Source organism: Oncorhynchus gorbuscha, unplaced genomic scaffold (genome assembly GCF_021184085.1).
Source record: "Oncorhynchus gorbuscha isolate QuinsamMale2020 ecotype Even-year unplaced genomic scaffold, OgorEven_v1.0 Un_scaffold_1612, whole genome shotgun sequence".
NCBI lineage: Eukaryota > Metazoa > Chordata > Actinopteri > Salmoniformes > Salmonidae > Oncorhynchus > Oncorhynchus gorbuscha.
In genome coordinates this window covers 89,431-109,981 of record NW_025746341.1, presented here as the reverse complement: position 1 = coordinate 109,981, position 20,551 = coordinate 89,431, and the positions used below count along the sequence as shown (strand labels likewise).

The window sequence follows — 20,551 nt, the reverse complement described above, 5'->3', positions numbered from 1 at the left end:
TATTGGTCCATATACATATTTAACAGATGTTATTGGTCCATATTTAACAGATGTTATTGGTCCATATTTAACAGATGTTATTGGTCCATATACATATTTAACAGATGTTATTGTGGGTGTAGTGAAATGCTTGTGTTCCTAGCTCCAACAGTGCAGTAATATCTAACAATACACACATCTAAAAGTAGAAGAATAGAATTAAGAAATATAGAAATATTAGGATCAATGTTGGAGTCCGGAGTATAAATATAGATAGTTTTTATTTGTATTTTTTATTTCACCTTTATTTAACCAGGTAGGCTAGTTGAGAACACCTTTATTTAACCAGGTAGGCTAGTTGAGAACACCTTTATTTAACCAGGTAGGCTAGTTGAGAACACCTTTATTTAACCAGGTAGGCTAGTTGAGAACACCTTTATTTAACCAGGTAGGCTAGTTGAGAACACCTTTATTTAACCAGGTAGGCTAGTTGAGAACACCTTTATTTAACCAGGTAGGCTAGTTGAGAACACCTTTATTTAACCAGGTAGGCTAGTTGAGAACACCTTTATTTAACCAGGTAGGCTAGTTGAGAACACCTTTATTTAACCAGGTAGGCTAGTTGAGAACACCTTTATTTAACCAGGTAGGCTAGTTGAGAACACCTTTATTTAACCAGGTAGGCTAGTTGAGAACACCTTTATTTAACCAGGTAGGCTAGTTGAGAACACCTTTATTTAACCAGGTAGGCTAGTTGAGAACACCTTTATTTAACCAGGTAGGCTAGTTGAGAACACCTTTATTTAACCAGGTAGGCTAGTTGAGAACACCTTTATTTAACCAGGTAGGCTAGTTGAGAACACCTTTATTTAACCAGGTAGGCTAGTTGAGAACACCTTTATTTAACCAGGTAGGCTAGTTGAGAACACCTTTATTTAACCAGGTAGGCTAGTTGAGAACACCTTTATTTAACCAGGTAGGGTAGACAGTGTAAATACATTACATAAGGTGCTTACAACAAGTTATACTAGTCAATTGAAACAATTACACACTTCAGTGAACACATTTAGCAACAGAGTTTAAACTGCCCTGTCAGCAACAGAGTTTAAACTGCCCTGTCAGCAACAGAGTTTAAACTGCCCTGTCAGCACCAGAGTTTAAACTGCCCTGTCAGCACCAGAGTTTAAACTGCACTGTCAGCACCAGAGTTTAAACTGCCCTGTCAGCAACAGAGTTTAAACTGCCCTGTCAGCAACAGAGTTTAAACTGCCCTGTCAGCACCAGAGTTTAAACTGCCCTGTCAGCACCAGAGTTTAAACTGCCCTGTCAGCACCAGAGTTTAAACTGCCCTGTCAGCAACAGAGTTTAAACTGCCCTGTCAGCAACAGAGTTTAAACTGCCCTGTCAGCAACAGAGTTTAAACTGCCCTGTCAGCACCAGAGTTTAAACTGCCCTGTCAGCAACAGAGTTTAAACTGCCCTGTCAGCACCAGAGTTTAAACTGCCCTGTCAGCACCAGAGTTTAAACTGCCCTGTCAGCAACAGAGTTTAAACTGCCCTGTCAGCACCAGAGTTTAAACTGCCCTGTCAGCAACAGAGTTTAAACTGCCCTGTCAGCAACAGAGTTTAAACTGCCCTGTCAGCAACAGAGTTTAAACTGCCCTGTCAGCACCAGAGTTTAAACTGCCCTGTCAGCACCAGAGTTTAAACTGCCCTGTCAGCAACAGAGTTTAAACTGCCCTGTCAGCAACAGAGTTTAAACTGCCCTGTCAGCAACAGAGTTTAAACTGCCCTGTCAGCACCAGAGTTTAAACTGCCCTGTCAGCAACAGAGTTTAAACTGCCCTGTCAGCAACAGAGTTTAAACTGCCCTGTCAGCAACAGAGTTTAAACTGCCCTGTCAGCAACAGAGTTTAAACTGCCCTGTCAGCAACAGAGTTTAAACTGCCCTGTCAGCAACAGAGTTTAAACTGCCCTGTCAGCAACAGAGTTTAAACTGCCCTGTCAGCAACAGAGTTTAAACTGCCCTGTCAGCAACAGAGTTTAAACTGCCCTGTCAGCAACAGAGTTTAAACTGCCCTGTCAGCAACAGAGTTTAAACTGCCCTGTCAGCAACAGAGTTTAAACTGCCCTGTCAGCAACAGAGTTTAAACTGCCCTGTCAGCAACAGAGTTTAAACTGCCCTGTCAGCAACAGAGTTTAAACTGCCCTGTCAGCAACTGCCCTGGATAAAGATGTTTATAAAAAAAACATACTGATGAGCTAGTTCAAAAGCTCAGATTTAAAGTGGGCTTATTTTTTTACGAACAGCAGGAAGCAGATTGTCACCGTGACCATGGTGACACCATTTTCCAGTGTGCAGCAGCCACTCCTCTTCAACCATTGGACGCCGTCTACCATAGTTCCCTTTGCTTTATCACAGGTGACAGTTTTAATATTGTCCACTGCATCCTGTATCAAACGGTTGGTTTGGACCTCACTAAAATCCCAGAGATCACATCATTACGGCCTTCTTGTTTAGCGCTTCTCCACAAGCTTCAATATACCCCACTTCCCTATTGAAAATGTAAAAATATGAGATAGCCCCGTCAAAGGTACAACAGTTTTATAAATCCGCCTTTGTTTTAACGCACCACAGTTATGGAATACCTTACACAAGAAATGACACCTGTTGCTGACAGGGCAGTTTAAACTCTGTGTCTCAGGTGTCATTTCTTGTGTAAGGTATTCCATAACTGTGGTGCGTTAAAACTAAAGGCGGATTTATAAAACCTTGTACCTTTGCGAACGGGTTCGCTATCTCATATTTTTACATTTTCAATAGGGAAGTGGGGTATATTGGAAGCTTGTGGAGAAGCGCTTCGTAAACAAGAAGGCCGTAATGATGTGATCTCTGGGATTTTAGTGAGGTCCAAACCAACCGTTTGATACAGGATGCAGTGGACAATATTAAAACTGTCACCTGTGATAAAGCAAAGGGAACTATGGTAGACGGCGTCCAATGGTTGAAGAGGAGTGGCTGCTGCACACTGGAAAATGGTGTCACCATGGTCACAGTGACAATCTGCTTCCTGCTGTTCGTAAAAAAATAAGCCCACTTTAAATCTGAGCTTTTGAACTAGCTCATCAGTATGTTATTTTTTAAAACATCTTTATCCATCCAAATGCCCAGATATTTATAGGCGGGAACTCGCTCCAAAAGAAAGTCATCCAATGAGTGAATATGTAGCCCATCTGAGACATTTTTCAGTCAATTCGACAACAACATATTTAGTTTTAACAGCAATAAGTACCCGTTTTAAATCCACAAGGGCTGTAATGTAACTAAATCAGATAGCAGCTCTAACGTAGCTTGGTCAACAGTCGGTATAACGGCATGTATAACCGTATAGTCTGCATATGGAAGAATATGACAGGATTTAAAACAGAGACCAGAGTTCGTCAACTAGGCACAATTAATTAATCGTTTCCCAATGACAAGCCAGTGTGTCTTAAGTGTAATGATAATGTAGCTGTTAGCAAATAATGCAATCGGATGTCATTATGCTCCACTCACACTGTCAACATCCCTATCCTCCACTGACCCAAAAGGGACACCGTCTTCCAGCTGATGACGAAACTCCGAGTCGCTCCGCATTATTTCTGCCTCCTGCACAAATTCATGTTGTTACTCCTATGAACAGAGAACGTGAAATATTGCTTGATATTGAAAAAGACCCAAGCCGCTAATAATAACCAGGCCTATAGATCCACTTTCCTCCTCATGCATTACTGCTGAACTGCTTGTTGTAGCGCTGACTGGAAATAGGAACAACGAGCATTTTATGGCTTCTAAAAGTGTTGAATGCAAAGTGTTGACAGTGCTGAGTAAAAACTTAACATTAACTCATAAAAACACCAGCTTTTTGTTGTATTCGCTGACAGTCTCTCTCGAGTCATGGTTTTAAACGGTTTGAAATCTCACAGTATCAATTTCGCCGTAGCTTTCGTTTATTCCTGCTACGTTACTGCAGACTCGGTCGCCTGAGCAATCTGATTGGCCAGCGGTAACATGGTGCACTTGATTTCCTCCCCAGGCCCACCGGGAAGGCAGTTTGCACATTCAGACACATGAAATGGAAACATTTGTACCTTCAGACATGAAATGGAAACAGTTTGTACATTCAGACACATGAAATGGAAACATTTGTACCTTCAGACATGAAATGGCAACAGTTTGCACATTCAGACACATGAAATGGCAACAGTTTGTACATTCAGACACATGAAATGGAAACAGTTTGTCCATTCAGACATGAAATGGAAACAGTTTGTCCATTCAGACACATGAAATGGAAACAGTTTGTCCATTCAGACATGAAATGGAAACAGTTTGTACATTCAGACACATGAAATGGAAACATTTGTACCTTCAGACATGAAATGGAAACAGTTTGTACCTTCAGACATGAAATGGCAACAGTTTGTACATTCAGACACATGAAATGGCAACAGTTTGCACATTCAGACACATGAAATGGCAACAGTTTGCCTACCCGGCGCGCAGGGCAGCGGCTGAATTGTCTGCACCGACCACCAACTTTAACGTTTTTTACAGAAATGTTGAGCGATCATCTAGAAATGCCTTGCAGATCAACGAGGTGATCGCGTTGGTGACCACTGGCATAGAGCAAAATAGGCTGCTTGAAATACCATAGTTGATCTATTTACTGCTGGGAAGTGGGTCCAATTAAACGAGAGATGGGACGAATGGTGACCTCGTTGTAGGCCATAATATGATACCTAGTGAGAATGAAACCATCACAGTGACCTCGTTGTAGGCCATAATATGATACCCCGTGAGAATGAAACCATCACAGTGACCTCGTTGTAGGCCATAATATGATACCCCGTGAGAATGAAACCATCACAGTGACCTCGTTGTAGGCCATTATATGATACCCCGTGAGAATGAAACCATCACAGTGACCTCGTTGTAGGCCATAATATGATACCCCGTGAGAATGAAAACATCACAGTGACCTCGTTGTAGGCCATAATATGATACCCCGTGAGAATGAAACCATCACAGTGACCTCGTTGTAGGCCATAATATGATACCCCGTGAGAATGAAACCATCACAGTGACCTCGTTGTGGGCCATAATATGATACCTTGTGAGAATGAAAACATCACAGTGACCTCGTTGTAGGCCATAATATGATACCCCGTGAGAATGAAAACATCACAGTGACCTCGTTGTAGGCCATAATATGATACCCTGTGAGTATGAAAACATCACAGTGACCTCATTGTGGGCCATAATATGATACCCCGTGAGATTGAAACCATCACAGTGACCTCGTTGTGGGCCATAATATGATACCTTGTGAGAATGAAAACATCACAGAAAGGGTGAGGAATTTATTATGCAATTATCATGGAAACTAAATAAATAAAAGCCTAGGGAATTGACGGCTATTTTTAATTATTGTAAAATGCAAAGATAAACAGAATAGATGTTCTCTCTTCTCACTAACTGTAAATGATTGCATCATGTTATTAACCTTTTTATTGTTATGAATAAGTGTGTCCATCATATCCCACATTTACACTAAATACTAATCTACTGGCCTCCTTGAAATGCAATACTTCAACCACTAGAAACTGTGCATACGCATGGGTTAAAGTTAGCGGGAAGGAGAGTGTGTGTGCGTCTGTGTGTCTGTCTGCATGTCTGTCTGCGCGTGTGTGTCTTCGCATAAACCAATACCTGTTGAACCCGCCCACTGTGTTTGAAACATGAAGTACATTTATAAGGAAGTAAAGGAAAAACTGGACACTGTTGGTAGGAGAAAAATGTTTATAAGGTATGTAGCGTAATTTTTGTTTGTTTGTAGAAAAGTGTTATGGAGAAGTTAGGCCATCACAGAGAGAGTGATTTATGGGGTAAGACAATCACAAACTTGTTATTATTATTACAATACTGATTTCAACTTTCAATAACTATCATTTTATGTATGTTTCACTTCCCGGAGGAAGACGTGTGTCACGTAAACAAAAACTACGGTAATGGGCATTGAAACTAAATGTGACCGATTTGATTCGGTCTTATGTAGCAGCATTTGAAATGTGTTATTTTTCTTCATTTGATAAAATCAGAAACAGAGATACAAAATGGTGTATCATACTCTGCATTTGAGGAACAATGGGAAAGTAATTCTGCTTTGAGAGTTGAAACCCCAGAATTGAGAAAATGGCCCCTGAATGTTTTGGTGCACCTACTGGAGAGCTCTCCTTTGTCACCACCCATTCAGCATTGTTCACACCCTCTTAAGCCTTAGCTCCACCCATCTGTTTAAGGATTCACATGTGAGGTCATGTGATAAACAGTGAGTAGTGTAGTAAAGATTAAGACTAAAAGTAGTAGCCTACAATAAGGAACAATTCCAGATCAACAGAAAGTGTCCAGATATAAATATTGTATAAATGTTAGATGATGCTAATCGAGACACTAAACTGATGGGTCATGTGATAGAAATGCTATACCCCCCAGCCACATCTAGCAACGTGGATGGGTCATGTGATAGAAATGCTATACCCCCCAGCCACATCTAGCAACGTGGATGGGTCATGTGATAGAAATGCTATACCCCCCAGCCACATCTAGCAACGTGGATGGGTCATGTGTTAGAAATGCTATACCCCCCAGCCACATCTAGCAACGTGGATGGGTCATGTGATAGAAATGCTATACCTCCCAGCCACATCTAGCAACGTGGATGGGTCATGTGATAGAAATGCTATACCCCCCCCGGCCACATCTAGCAACGTGAATGGGTCATGTGATAGAAATGCTATACCCCCCCAGCCACATCTAGCAACGTGGATGGGTCATGTGATAGAAATGCTATACCTCCCAGCCACATCTAGCAACGTGGATGGGTCAATGTGATAGAAATGCTATACCCCCCAGCCACATCTAGCAACGTGGATGGGTCATGTGATAGAAATGCTATACCCCCCCAGCCACATCTAGCAACGTGAATGGGTCATGTGATAGAAATGCTATACCCTCCAGCCACATCTAGCAACGTGGATGGGTCAATGTGATAGAAATGCTATACCCCCCAGCCACATCTAGCAACGTGGATGGGTCATGTGATAGAAATGCTATACGCCCCCAGCCACATCTAGCAACGTGAATGGGTCATGTGATAGAAATGCTATACCCTCCAGCCACATCTAGCAACGTGGATGGGTCATGTGATAGAAATGCTATACCCCCCAGCCACATCTAGCAACGTGAATGGGTCATGTGATAGAAATGCTATACCTCCCAGCCACATCTAGCAACGTGGATGGGTCAATGTGATAGAAATGCTATACCCCCCCAGCCACATCTAGCAACGTGGATGGGTCTCTACAGAAGGCAGAAACTGTACAGACAAATGGTTACTGACATAGTAGCAATATCAGAAATAGATTGTGTCAATATAAATAATATAATAACACGTGTCAATACCAGTAGAGAAAGAACTACATAATATACAGTATGTAAAGGAACCATAACAATACCCATACCAGTGATACTGGTGATAGATTAGTTAGTTATACAGTATGTAAAGGAACCATATCAATACCCATACCAGTGATACTGGTGATAGATTAGTTAGTTATACAGTATGTAAAGGAACCATAACAATACCCATACCAGTGATACTGGTGATAGATTAGTTAGTTATACAGTATGTAAAGGAACCATAACAATACCCATACCAGTGATACTGGTGATAGATTAGTTAGTTATACAGTATGTAAAGGAACCATAACAATACCCATACCAGTGATACTGGTGATAGATTAGTTAGTTATACAGTATGTACAAGAACCATATCAATACCCATACCAGTGATACTGGTTATAGATTAGTTAGTTATACAGTATGTAAAGGAACCATAACAATACCCATACCAGTGATACTGGTGATAGATTAGTTAGTTATACAGTATGTAAAGGAACCACAACAATACCCATACCAGTGATACTGGTGATAGATTAGTTAGTTATACAGTATGTAAAGGAACCACAACAATACCCATACCAGTGATACTGGTGATAGATTAGTTAGTTATACAGTATGTAAAGGAACCACAACAATACCCATACCAGTGATACTGGTGATAGATTAGTTAGTTATACAGTATGTAAAGGAACCATATCAATACCCATACCAGTGATACTGGTGATAGATTAGTTAGTTATACAGTATGTAAAGGAACCATAACAATACCCATACCAGTGATACTGGTGATAGATTAGTTAGTTATACAGTATGTAAAGGAACCATAACAATACCCATACCAGTGATACTGGTGATAGATTAGTTAGTTATACAGTATGTAAAGGAACCACAACAATACCCATACCAGTGATACTGGTGATAGATTAGTTAGTTATACAGTATGTAAAGGAACCATAACAATACCCATACCAGTGATACTGGTGATAGATTAGTTAGTTATACAGTATGTAAATGAACCATATCAATACCCATACCAGTGATACTGGTGATAGATTAGTTAGTTATACAGTATGTACAAGAACCATATCAATACCCATACCAGTGATACTGGTGATAGATTAGTTAGTTATACAGTATGTACAAGAACCATATCAATACCCATACCAGTGATACTGGTGATAGATTAGTTAGTTATACAGTATGTAAAGGAACCATATCAATACCCATACCAGTGATACTGGTGATAGATTAGTTAGTTATACAGTATGTAAAGGAACCATAACAATACCCATACCAGTGATACTGGTGATAGATTAGTTAGTTATACAGTATGTAAAGGAACCATAACAATACCCATACCAGTGATACTGGTGATAGATTAGTTAGTTATACAGTATGTAAAGGAACCATAACAATACCCATACCAGTGATACTGGTGATAGATTAGTTAGTTATACAGTATGTAAAGGAACCATAACAATACCCATACCAGTGATACTGGTGATAGATTAGTTAGTTATACAGTATGTAAAGGAACCATATCAATACCCATACCAGTGATACTGGTGATAGATTAGTTAGTTATACAGTATGTAAAGGAACCATATCAATACCCATACCAGTGATACTGGTGATAGATTAGTTAGTTATACAGTATGTACAAGAACCATATCAATACCCATACCAGTGATACTGGTGATAGATTAGTTAGTTATACAGTATGTAAAGGAACCATATCAATACCCATACCAGTGATACTGGTGATAGATTAGTTAGTTTTACAGTATGTACAAGAACCATATCAATACCCATACCAGTGATACTGGTGATAGATTAGTTAGTTATACAGTATGTAAAGGAACCATATCAATACCCATACCAGTGATACTGGTGATAGATTAGTTAGTTATACAGTATGTAAAGGAACCATATCAATACCCATACCAGTGATACTGGTGATAGATTAGTTAGTTATACAGTATGTACAAGAACCATATCAATACCCATACCAGTGATACTGGTGATAGATTAGTTAGTTATACAGTATGTAAAGGAACCATATCAATACCCATACCAGTGATACTGGTGATAGATTAGTTAGTTATACAGTATGTAGAAGAACCATATCAATACCCATACCAGTGATACTGGTGATAGATTAGTTAGTTATACAGTATGTAGAAGAACCATATCAATACCCATACCAGTGATACTGGTGATAGATTAGTTAGTTATACAGTATGTAAAGGAACCATAACAATACCCATACCAGTGATACTGGTGATAGATTAGTTAGTTATACAGTATGTAAAGGAACCATATCAATACCCATACCAGTGATACTGGTGATAGATTAGTTAGTTATACAGTATGTAAAGGAACCATATCAATACCCATACCAGTGATACTGGTGATAGATTAGTTAGTTATACAGTATGTAAAGGAACCATAACAATACCCATACCAGTGATACTGGTGATAGATTAGTTAGTTATACAGTATGTAAAGGAACCATATCAATACCCATACCAGTGATACTGGTGATAGATTAGTTAGTTATACAGTATGTAGAAGATGTAGGATTAATCTGAATTAATTATTGATTAAGGGGACCTTAAGATTCATATGTTTTGCTGCAGGCCTTTGAATAAATACTGTTGCTATGTGTCTAAAACGCTGCAGCTATACATTGCACAACCATCTATATTAGTCTTTGTGGTTAAGCTCTGGCTGTTGTGAGAGTGTGCTTGCAGGCTGGGTCTGAGTCAGACAGAAACTAGATAAAGAGAAGTAACCACTGTCTGGTTTTGACATGTTGATATTGTGTGACAGTGGACAATGCTAATGAATTCAGAGAAGCTACTGTACCAGGTTACCTTATAAGGTAACCTCAGCTTATGGAAGCACACACACATTGACGTAGGTGATCATACCACTAGGGAGTGATCGTGGGTATATAGTCTATATAGTTAACCAGCCCTTTGGTTGGTTGCAGAAACATACATGCTATGGTTCCATTGTCAACTTCTGTCTGCGGTTGCATTAGTAAAGGTTTGATTGATTTACTTAAAGAAGTTAATGTCTGATTGCTGATTTCACCAGTAAACCAATGATTGACAAGGAACAAGGAACCTACCCTGACAAAGAACAATATCAATAACCATATCAGTGATACTGGTGATAGATGAGGTAGTTATACAGTATGTAGAAGAACAATATCAATAACCATATCAGTGATACTGGTGATAGATGAGGTAGTTATATAGTATGTAGTAGAACCATATCAATAACCATATCAGTGATACTGGTGATAGATGAGGTAGTTATATAGTATGTAGTAGAACAATATCAATAACCATATCAGTGATACTGGTGATAGATGAGGTAGTTATATAGTATGTAGAAGAACAATACCAATAACCATATCAGTGATACTGGTGATAGATGAGGTAGTTATATAGTATGTAGAAGAACAATACCAATAACCATATCAGTGATACTGGTGATAGATGAGGTAGTTATATAGTATGTAAAGGAACCATATCAATAACCATATCAGTGATACTGGTGATAGATGAGGTAGTTATATAGTATGTAGTAGAACAATATCAATAACCATATCAGTGATACTGGTGATAGATGAGGTAGTTATATAGTATGTAGTAGAACAATATCAATAACCATATCAGTGATACTGGTGATAGATGAGGTAGTTACATGTATACAATCAGTATAGGTAAAGTGGCTGAGCAGCAGGATACATTTTTTAAAGTAGCAACAACGTATGGTGTGTGTTAGGAGAGAGTCATGTGACTAGAAGCACTACAGACAGGAAGGATGTCAGCGTTGTGCAGCAGCTGAAACCTGGTCCCGACTGAGTCCCAACGCTCCTTGGTGACAACAACACCAGGCTTCAGAGCATCAATGCTGTAAAACAGGAAATAACCAACTGGTCTTCACCTACATTACTTGCATAACATCATTTCACCTCCCGTGCTTCTTGATCTGTGGCAGTGGCCTGAAGACCGGAGTCAGGTGTTGTTGCCAGCCATAACTTTCCACCAGCACCGTACCATCCTCCAGTCCAACCAGCTGTGGGATGGTGACCCCTGTCACTGTGCTGTTCTTCACAACACCGGCAATCTCAGACAAAGTGTTCACTCTGGTCTTTCTGAAGCGCTGTTTGATGAGGCCGAAGGGTTAGGAAGAAATACCTGTCAGCTATTTTAACAGTCTGTAATGTCTACTTGGTAAATGTTTATAATGTCTACTACCTTCTTTCAATGTAAACTGTAAAGTCGGATGTCTGTAATGTCTTTTAGTTAGTTGGACAAGAGGAATACCTATGTGAGAATGCTGTTCATCGACTACAGCTCGGCATTCAACACCATAGTACCCTCCAAGCTCGTCATCAAGCTCGAGACCCTGGGTCTCGACCCCGCCCTGTGCAACTCGGTACTGGACTTCCTGACGGGCCACCCCCAGGTGGTGAGGGTAGGCAACAACATCTCCTCCCCGCTGATCCTCAACACGGGGGCCCCACAAGGGTGCGTTCTGAGCCCTCTCCTGTACTCCCTGTTCACCCACGACTGCGTGGCCACGCACGCCTCCAACTCAATCATCAAGTTTGCGGACGACACAACAGTGGTAGGCTTGATTACCAACAACGACGAGACGGCCTACAGGGAGGAGGTGAGGGCCCTCGGAGTGTGGTGTCAGGAAAATAACCTCACACTCAACGTCAACAAAACTAAGGAGATGATTGTGGACTTCAGGAAACAGCAGAGGGAACACCCCCCTATCCACATCGATGGAACAGTAGTGGAGAGGGTAGCAAGTTTTAAGTTCCTCGGCATACACATCACAGACAAACTGAATTGGTCCACTCACATTGACAGCGTCGTGAAGAAGGCGCAGCAGCGCCTCTTCAACCTCAGGAGGCTGAAGAAATTCGGCTTGTCACCAAAAGCACTCACAAACTTCTACAGATGCACAATCGAGAGCATCCTGGCGGGCTGTATCACCGCCTGGTACGGCAACTGCTCCGCCCTCAACCGTAAGGCTCTCCAGAGGGTAGTGAGGTCTGCACAACGCATCACCGGGGGCAAACTACCTGCCCTCCAGGACACCTACACCACCCGATGTTACAGGAAGGCCATAAAGATCATCAAGGACATCAACCACCCGAACCACTGCCTGTTCACCCCGCTATCATCCAGAAGGCGAGGTCAGTACAGGTGCATCAAAGCTGGGACCGAGAGACTGAAAAACAGCTTCTATCTCAAGTCCATCAGACTGTTAAACAGCCACCACTAACATTGAGTGGCTGCTGCCAACACACTGTCATTGACACTGACCCAACTCCAGCCACTTTAATAATGGGAATTGATGGGAAATTATGTAAATATATCACTAGCCACTTTAAACAATGCTACCTTATATAATGTTACTTACCCTACATTATTCATCTCATATGCATACGTATATACTGTACTCTACATCATCGACTGCATCCTTATGTAATACATGTATCACTAGCCACTTTAACTATGCCACTTTGTTTACTTTGTCTACATACTCATCTCATATGTATATACTGTACTCGATACAATCTACTGTATGCTGCTCTGTACCATCACTCATTCATATATCCTTATGTACATATTCCTTATCCCCTTACACTGTGTATAAGACAGTAGTTTTTGAATTGTTAGTTAGATTACTTGTTGGTTATCACTGCATTGCCGGAACTAGAAGCACAAGCATTTCGCTACACTCGCATTAACATCTGCTAACCATGTGTATGTGACAAATAAAATTTGATTTGATTTGATTTGTGTTTGGACCCCAGGTGTTATGGAGTCAGCTAATGGGGATCCAACCAGGTAGACTAGCTGTTGTTATAGAGTCAGGGATCTAACCAGGTAGACTAGCTGTTGTTATGGAGTCAGGGGATCCAACCAGGGAGACTAGCTGTTGTTATGGAGTCAGGGGATCCAACCAGGTAGACTAGCTGTTGTTATGGAGTCAGGGGATCCAACCAGGTAGACTAGCTGTTGTTATGGAGTCAGGGGATCCAACCAGGTAGACTAGCTGTTGTTATGGAGTCAGGGGACCCAACCAGGTAGACTAGCTGTTGTTATGGAGTCAGGGGATCCAACCAGGTAGACTAGCTGTTGTTATGGAGTCAGGGGACCCAACCAGGTAGACTAGCTGTTGTTATGGAGTCAGGGGATCCAACCAGGTAGACTAGCTGTTGTTATGGAGTCAGGGGATCCAACCAGGTAGACTAGCTGTTGTTATGGAGTCAGGGATCTAACCAGGTAGACTAGCTGTTGTTATGGAGTCAGGGGATCCAATCATGTTTAATAACATAGTGGACTGTGTATGTTTAATAACATAGTGGACTGTGTATGTTTAATAACATAGTGGACTGTGTATGTTTAATAACATAGTGGACTGTGTATCTTTAATAACATAGTGGACTGTGTATCTTTAATAACATAGTGGGCTGTGTATCTTTAATAACATAGTGGACTGTGTATCTTTAATAACATAGTGGATTGTGTATCTTTAATAACATAGTGGACTGTGTATCTTTAATAACATAGTGGACTGTGTATGTTTAATAACATAGTGGACTGTGTATCTTTAATAACATAGTGGACTGTGTATCTTTAATAACATAGTGGACTGTGTATCTTTAATAACATAGTGGACTGTGTATCTTTAATAACATAGTGGACTGTGTATCTTTAATAACATAGTGGACTGTGTATCTTTAATAACATAGTGGACTGTGTATCTTTAATAACATAGTGGACTGTGTATGTTTAATAACATAGTGGACTGTGTATCTTTAATAACATAGTGGACTGTGTATGTTGGATACAATATGAAGTCGCTGATTGAACTCTTTGACCACAGATAGTAAATGTGTTGTCATTGTTAATGGTTCTTCAACAATGTTCAGAAATATTGACTGTTCTGTTTCTTCTTATTGTAGCTGAGTGAGTTTTGACTTACATCTAATATGAGTCTCTCTGGGGAGAGAGAGGAGGAGACCACTGCCTCTAAAATTAGTCTCTCTGGTGAGAGAGAGGAGGAGACCACTGCCTCTAAAATTAGTCTCTCTGAGGAGAGAGGGGAGGGGACAACTTCCTCTAAAATGAGTCTCTTTGGGGAGAGAGAGGACGGGACCACTGCCTCTAAAATGAGTCTCTCTGGGGAGAGAGGGGAGGAGACCACTGCCTCTAAAATGAGTCTCTTTGGGGAGAGAGAGGACAGGACCACTGACTCTAAAATGACTCAAGACACCAGTTCAAAGTGGTAAGAGATTAAATGTAAAATACACAGTTCTCTTAAAGACATAAAACTAAAGGGAAAAGTGTTCCCAAATTATATCAAATGTAGGTCTACCGTCGTAGCTAAAAGTTTTGAGAATGACACAAATATTAGTTTCACAAAGTCTGCTGCCTCAGTGTCTTTAGATATTTTTGTCAGATGTTACTATGGAATACTGAAGTATAATTACAAGCATTTCAAAAGTGTCAAAGGCTTTTATTGACAATTACATGAAGTTGATGCAAAGAGTCAATATTTGCAGTGTTGACCCCTCTTTTTCAAGACCTCTGTATTCCACCCTGGCATGTTGTCAATTAACTTCTGGACCACATCCTGACTGATGGCAGCCTATTCTTGGATAATCAATGCTTGGAGTTTGTCAGAATTAGTGGGTTTTTGTTTGTCCACCCACCTGTTGAGGATTGACCAGAAGTTCTCAATGGGATTAAGGTCTGGGGAGTTTCCTGGCCATGGACCCAAAATATTGATCTTTTTTTTCTTCCCCGAGCCACGTAGTTATCACTTTTGCCTTATGGTAAGGTGCTCCATCATGCTGGAAAAGGCATGGTTCGTCACCAAACTGTTTCTGGATGGTTGGGAGAAGTTGCTCTCAGAGAATGTGTTGGTACCATTCTTTATTCATGGCTGTGTTCTTAGGCAAAATTGTGAATGAGCCCACTCCTTTGGCTGAGAAGCAACCCCACACATGAATGGTCTCAGGATGCTTTACTGTTGGCATGACACAGAACTGATGGTAGCGCTCACCTTGTCTTCTCCGGACAAGCTTTTTTCTGGATGCCCAAACAATCGGAAAGGGGATTCATCAGAGAAAATGACTTTACCCCAGCCCTCAGCAGTCCAATCCCTGTACTTTTTGCAGTGGCTTCTTTGCTGCCCTTCTTGACACCAGGCCATCCTCCAAAAGTCTTCACCTCACTGTGCGTGCAGATGCACTCACACCTGCCTGCTGCCATTCCTGAGCAAACTCTGTACGTGTTTCCTTGCAGGTAACCATGGTTGACAGAGGAAGAACAATGATTCCAAGCACAACCCTCCTTTTGAAGCTTCCAGTCTATTCGAACTCAATCAGCATGACAGAGTGATCTACAGCCTTATCTTCATCAACACTCACACCTGTGTTAAGAAGAGAATCACTGACATGATGTCAGCTGGTCCTTTTGCGGCAGTGCTGAAATGCAGTGGAAATGTTTTTGGGGATTCAATTAATTTGCATGGCAAAGAGGGGCTTTGAAAATCATCTGATCACTCTTCATAACATTCTGGAGTATATGCAAATTGCCAACATACAAACTGAGGCAGCAGACTTTGTGAAAATTAATATTAATTCTCAAAACGTTTGGCCATGACTGTACATCATTCATTTAAAAGGCCAAAAATGGATTTACCAATTGCAGACTGTAGCTTTATAAGAAACATCAGGACTTCTAGAAGTTCCAATATACAGTTATTAAAATGAAGTAGATGAGGATTTGATGTGATATTGATGAGGTGTTCTCTCTCCCTGTTTTGTTCAGTGTCCAGAAGCCCAGAGCAGAGTCACCTACAACCAGCCTGCTATCAATGAAGAGTGATCAGCCACCTACTTTCAGCCAGGAACCATTACCAGATGACAATAAGGAAGTGGAGAGTTTGGACAGTGAGGATGCATTAAAGATCACACACAACCTTCTGGACAGAAGAAGTAAGACTGTGTTTCATATAATATTACAAAGAACGCTACAAAGGCCCTTATACAACACACAAACTGATGAGTCCCAACTCTCATTGTTTTTCTACAGGTCAAACTCTGCTGACAGTCCAACAAGCCATTAAGGCTAAACTGAAACACAAGTATCAACACATATCTGAAGGAAATGGACACCATGGAAATCAAAGTTTGTTCAAGGACATCTACACAGACCTCTACATCACAGAGGGTGGAAGTGGAGGGCTCAATAATGAACATGAGGTTAGACAGATAGAGATCGTATCCAAGAAACGAACCACACAAGAGACATCAATCAAATGCAACGACATCTTCAAGCCTTTACCTGGACAAGACAAACCTATCAGAACTGTGCTGACCAAAGGAATCGCAGGCATTGGAAAAACAGTCTCTGTGCAGAAGTTCATCCTTGATTGGGCAGAGGGAAAAGCAAATCAGGACGTTCATTTCATGTTTCCTCTTCCTTTCCGTGATCTAAACCTGAAAAAGGACCAATACAGTCTGATGCAACTTCTTTCCCACTACTTCCCAGAGCTGAAAGAAATTGACAGCATTGAAGATGGTGAAACCAACACAGTTTTCATTTTTGATGGTCTGGATGAGTGTCGTCTTCCTCTAGACTTCACAAACAATGAGAAGTGCTGTGATGTCACGAAGCCAACCTCAGTGGACGTGCTGCTGATAAACCTCATCAAGGGGAATCTGCTTCCCTCTGCTCTCCTCTGGATAACCTCACGGCCTGCAGCAGCCAATCAGATCCCTCCTGAGTGTGTTGACCAGGTGACAGAGGTACGAGGGTTCAATGATCCACAGAAGGAGGAGTATTTCAGGAAGAAAATCACAGATCAGAATCTGGCCAATGAAATCATCAAACACATGAAGACATCAAGGAGCCTCCACATCATGTGCCACATGCCAGTGTTCTGTTGGATATCAGCCACTGTCCTTGAGATGATGCTGAAAGAGGCAGAGAAGGATGAAGTCCCCAAAACTCTGACCCAGATGTACTCACACTTCATGATCCAAATCATTATGAAGAACAGGAAGTACAACAAAGCCACAGAGACAAACCCAAAGGAACTGTCTCAGTCAGACAAAGAGATGATCCTGAAACTGGCCAAGCTGGCTTTCCAACAGCTGCAGAAGGGCAACCTGATCTCCTATGAGGAGGACCTGAGAGAGTGTGGCCTTGATGTCACAGAGGCATCAGAGTACTCAGCATTGTGTACAGAGATCTTTAAAGAGGAATCTGGGCTGTACCAAGAGAAGGTCTACAGCTTTGTGCATCTGAGCATTCAGGAGTTTCTAGCAGCAGTGCATGCTTTAGAATCATGTCTGGGCAAGAAGGAAAATGTTTTCTACCCCAAAGCAGTCACTAAGGGTCAAGATTATTATGAAAACAGCCGATTCAAATTCTGGTCATGCAAGTTGAAGCCTGACAAGTTGACGTCAATCGATGATAATGATTCCGATGATGATGATTCCGATGAAGACAAAAAGGATGACAATGGTGAAGAGGAGTCAATCCAGTTGTCTGACTTACACAGGAGAGCAGTGGACCAGGCCTTGAAGAGTGAGATTGGACACCTGGACCTGTTCCTCTGCTTCCTTCTGGGTCTCTCACTTGCGTCCAATCAGAATCTGTTACGAGGCCTTCTGACACAGACAGGATGTACCACACAGACCAATGAGGAAACAGTTGAGAGAACAGTCAGGTACCTTACAGACAACATCAACCAGGAATCCTCACCAGAAAGGATCATCAACTTGTTCCACTGTCTGAATGAACTTGGTGCCAACTCTCTAGTTGAAGACATGCAGACCTCCCTGCGTTCAGGAACTCTTTCAGAAACAGAGCTAGAACCTGACCAATGTTCAGCCCTGGCCTACCTGTTACTGATGTCAGAGGAGGTGCTGGAGGAGTTTGACCTGAAGACATACAACACATCAGAGGAAGGTTATCAGAGGTTGCTGCCAGTAGTGAAAACCTGCAAGCGAGCACTGTAAGTTCTGTTATTGAGTTGATGTTTAGAGTATCATTATAATGAAGGATTTGTATATCTAACAGATGATCTCCTCTCTCCAGACTGGATCACTGTAAGCTCACATATAAATCCTGTGAGACTCTGACCTCAGCTCTGCAGACACCAAACTTCCCCCTGAGAGAACTGGACCTCAGCTACAATGACCTGGGAGACAGAGGAGTGGAGCTGCTCTGTGTTGGACTAACCAGTCCACTCTGCAACATACAGACACTAGTGTGAGTTAAATATCTTCAGTATGAGATATTTTGTGGATGTTTTATACGTGTTAATCTTGTGTTCTTCTGCCCTCCAGTCTCGGTCAGTGTGGTCTAACAGAGGGTTGCTGTTCTGATCTGGCCTCAGTCCTGAGTTCACCCAGCTCACAACTGAAACAACTGGAGCTGAGAGACAATGACCTGCAGGACTCAGGAGTTACACTGCTGTCTGCTGGACTGGAGGATCCAGACTGTAAACTACACACACTGGGGTAAGTACAGCTGTTTCAGTCAGGTCGGTAATGAGCTTATTAAAACAAATGATCAGAAAATCTTATTTTTTTATCACATTGTTTGTGTCATGGACAAATTTATGGGTGTCCTACAAGATGATTGACACCAGCACATCAACCTAGACAGCTGTTGTGTCTCTCTGTAGGCTGTCTGGCTGTCTGGTCACAGAGGAGGGCTGTGCTGCTCTGTCTTCAGCTCTGAGGTCAAACCCCTCCCACCTGAAAGAGCTGGACCTGAGCTACAATCACCCAGGAGACTCTGCAGGGAGACTGCTTTCAGCTGCTCTGCTTCAGCTCTGAGGTCAAACCCCTCCCACCTGAAAGAGCTGGACCCACAATCACCCATAAACTGAAGATCCCACATATAAACTGAAGTAAGTCAGAATAGATGTCCTGATAGTGAGAGCAGCGGTTGTGTCATATGTAGTGTAGTAGGGTCAGTAACATGAGGACATGATGGTAGAATTAAGGGGAAGTTTACTCAGCAGGCTGAGCACTCCAACACAGCATACATCATCACCACATGAATACTCTTCTTCTGCATCTCTGATATCCTGTTGGAATTGTACTCTGTTCTATATGCAGTAGGTAGGATAGAATACCTATATGTCTCTAGTAATGAATTGTACTCTGTTCTGTACGCAGTAGGTAGGGTTGATTACCTGTATGTCTCTAGTAATGAATTGTACTCCGTTCTGTATGCAGTAGGTAGGATAGAATACCTGTATGTCTCTAGTAATGAATTGTACTCCCTGTTCTGTATGCAGTTGGTAGGATAGAATACCTGTATGTCTCTAGTAATGAATATTACTCTGTTCTGTATGCAGTAGGTAGGATAGTAATGAACTGGGATAGTGCACCAGAACTAAGCAATATGTTTTAAATGTTGACTGCTTTATTAGGTCTTTGTCAGTCAAAATCAAATCAAATCAAATCCAATTTAATTTGTCACATACACATGGTTAGCAGATGTTAATGCGAGTGTAGCGAAATGCTTGTGCTTCTAGTTCCGACAATGCAGTGATAACCAACAAGTAATCTAACGAACAATTCCAAAACTACTGTCTTATACACAGGGTAAGGGGATAAAAAATATGTACATAAGGATATATGAATGAGTGATGGTACAGGGCAGCATACAGTAGATGGTATCGAGTACAGTATATACATATGAGATGAGTATGTACACAAAGTAAACAAAGTGGCATAGTTAAAGTGGCTAGTGATACATGTATTACATAAGGATGCAGTCAATGATATAGAGTACAGTATATACGTATGCATATGAGATGAATAATGTAGGGTAAGTAACATTATATAAGGTAGCATTGTTTAAAGTGGCTAGTGATATATTTACATAATTTCCCATCAATTCCCATTATTAAAGTGGCTGGAGTTGGGTCAGTGTCAATGACAGTGTGTTGGCAGCAGCCACTCAATGTTAGTGGTGGCTGTTTAACAGTCTGAT

General features: G+C 41.3%; 1 protein-coding gene across 1 annotated transcript in view; it reads left to right on the top strand.

The window, feature by feature from the left end:
- The first annotated feature begins 5,757 nt into the window (after positions 1-5,757).
- The window catches only part of LOC124023362, a 29,307-nt gene continuing 14,513 nt past the window's right edge, over positions 5,758-20,551 (top strand). The window contains exons 1-7 of the mRNA XM_046337889.1: positions 5,758-5,826; positions 14,488-14,810; positions 16,361-16,527; positions 16,625-18,554; positions 18,638-18,811; positions 18,889-19,062; positions 19,230-19,344. Of these exons, the coding sequence (XP_046193845.1) occupies positions 14,515-14,810; positions 16,361-16,527; positions 16,625-18,554; positions 18,638-18,811; positions 18,889-19,062; positions 19,230-19,344 (2,856 nt within the window). The 5' untranslated portion in view covers positions 5,758-5,826; positions 14,488-14,514. The remainder of the gene's footprint in view (positions 5,827-14,487; positions 14,811-16,360; positions 16,528-16,624; positions 18,555-18,637; positions 18,812-18,888; positions 19,063-19,229; positions 19,345-20,551) is intronic.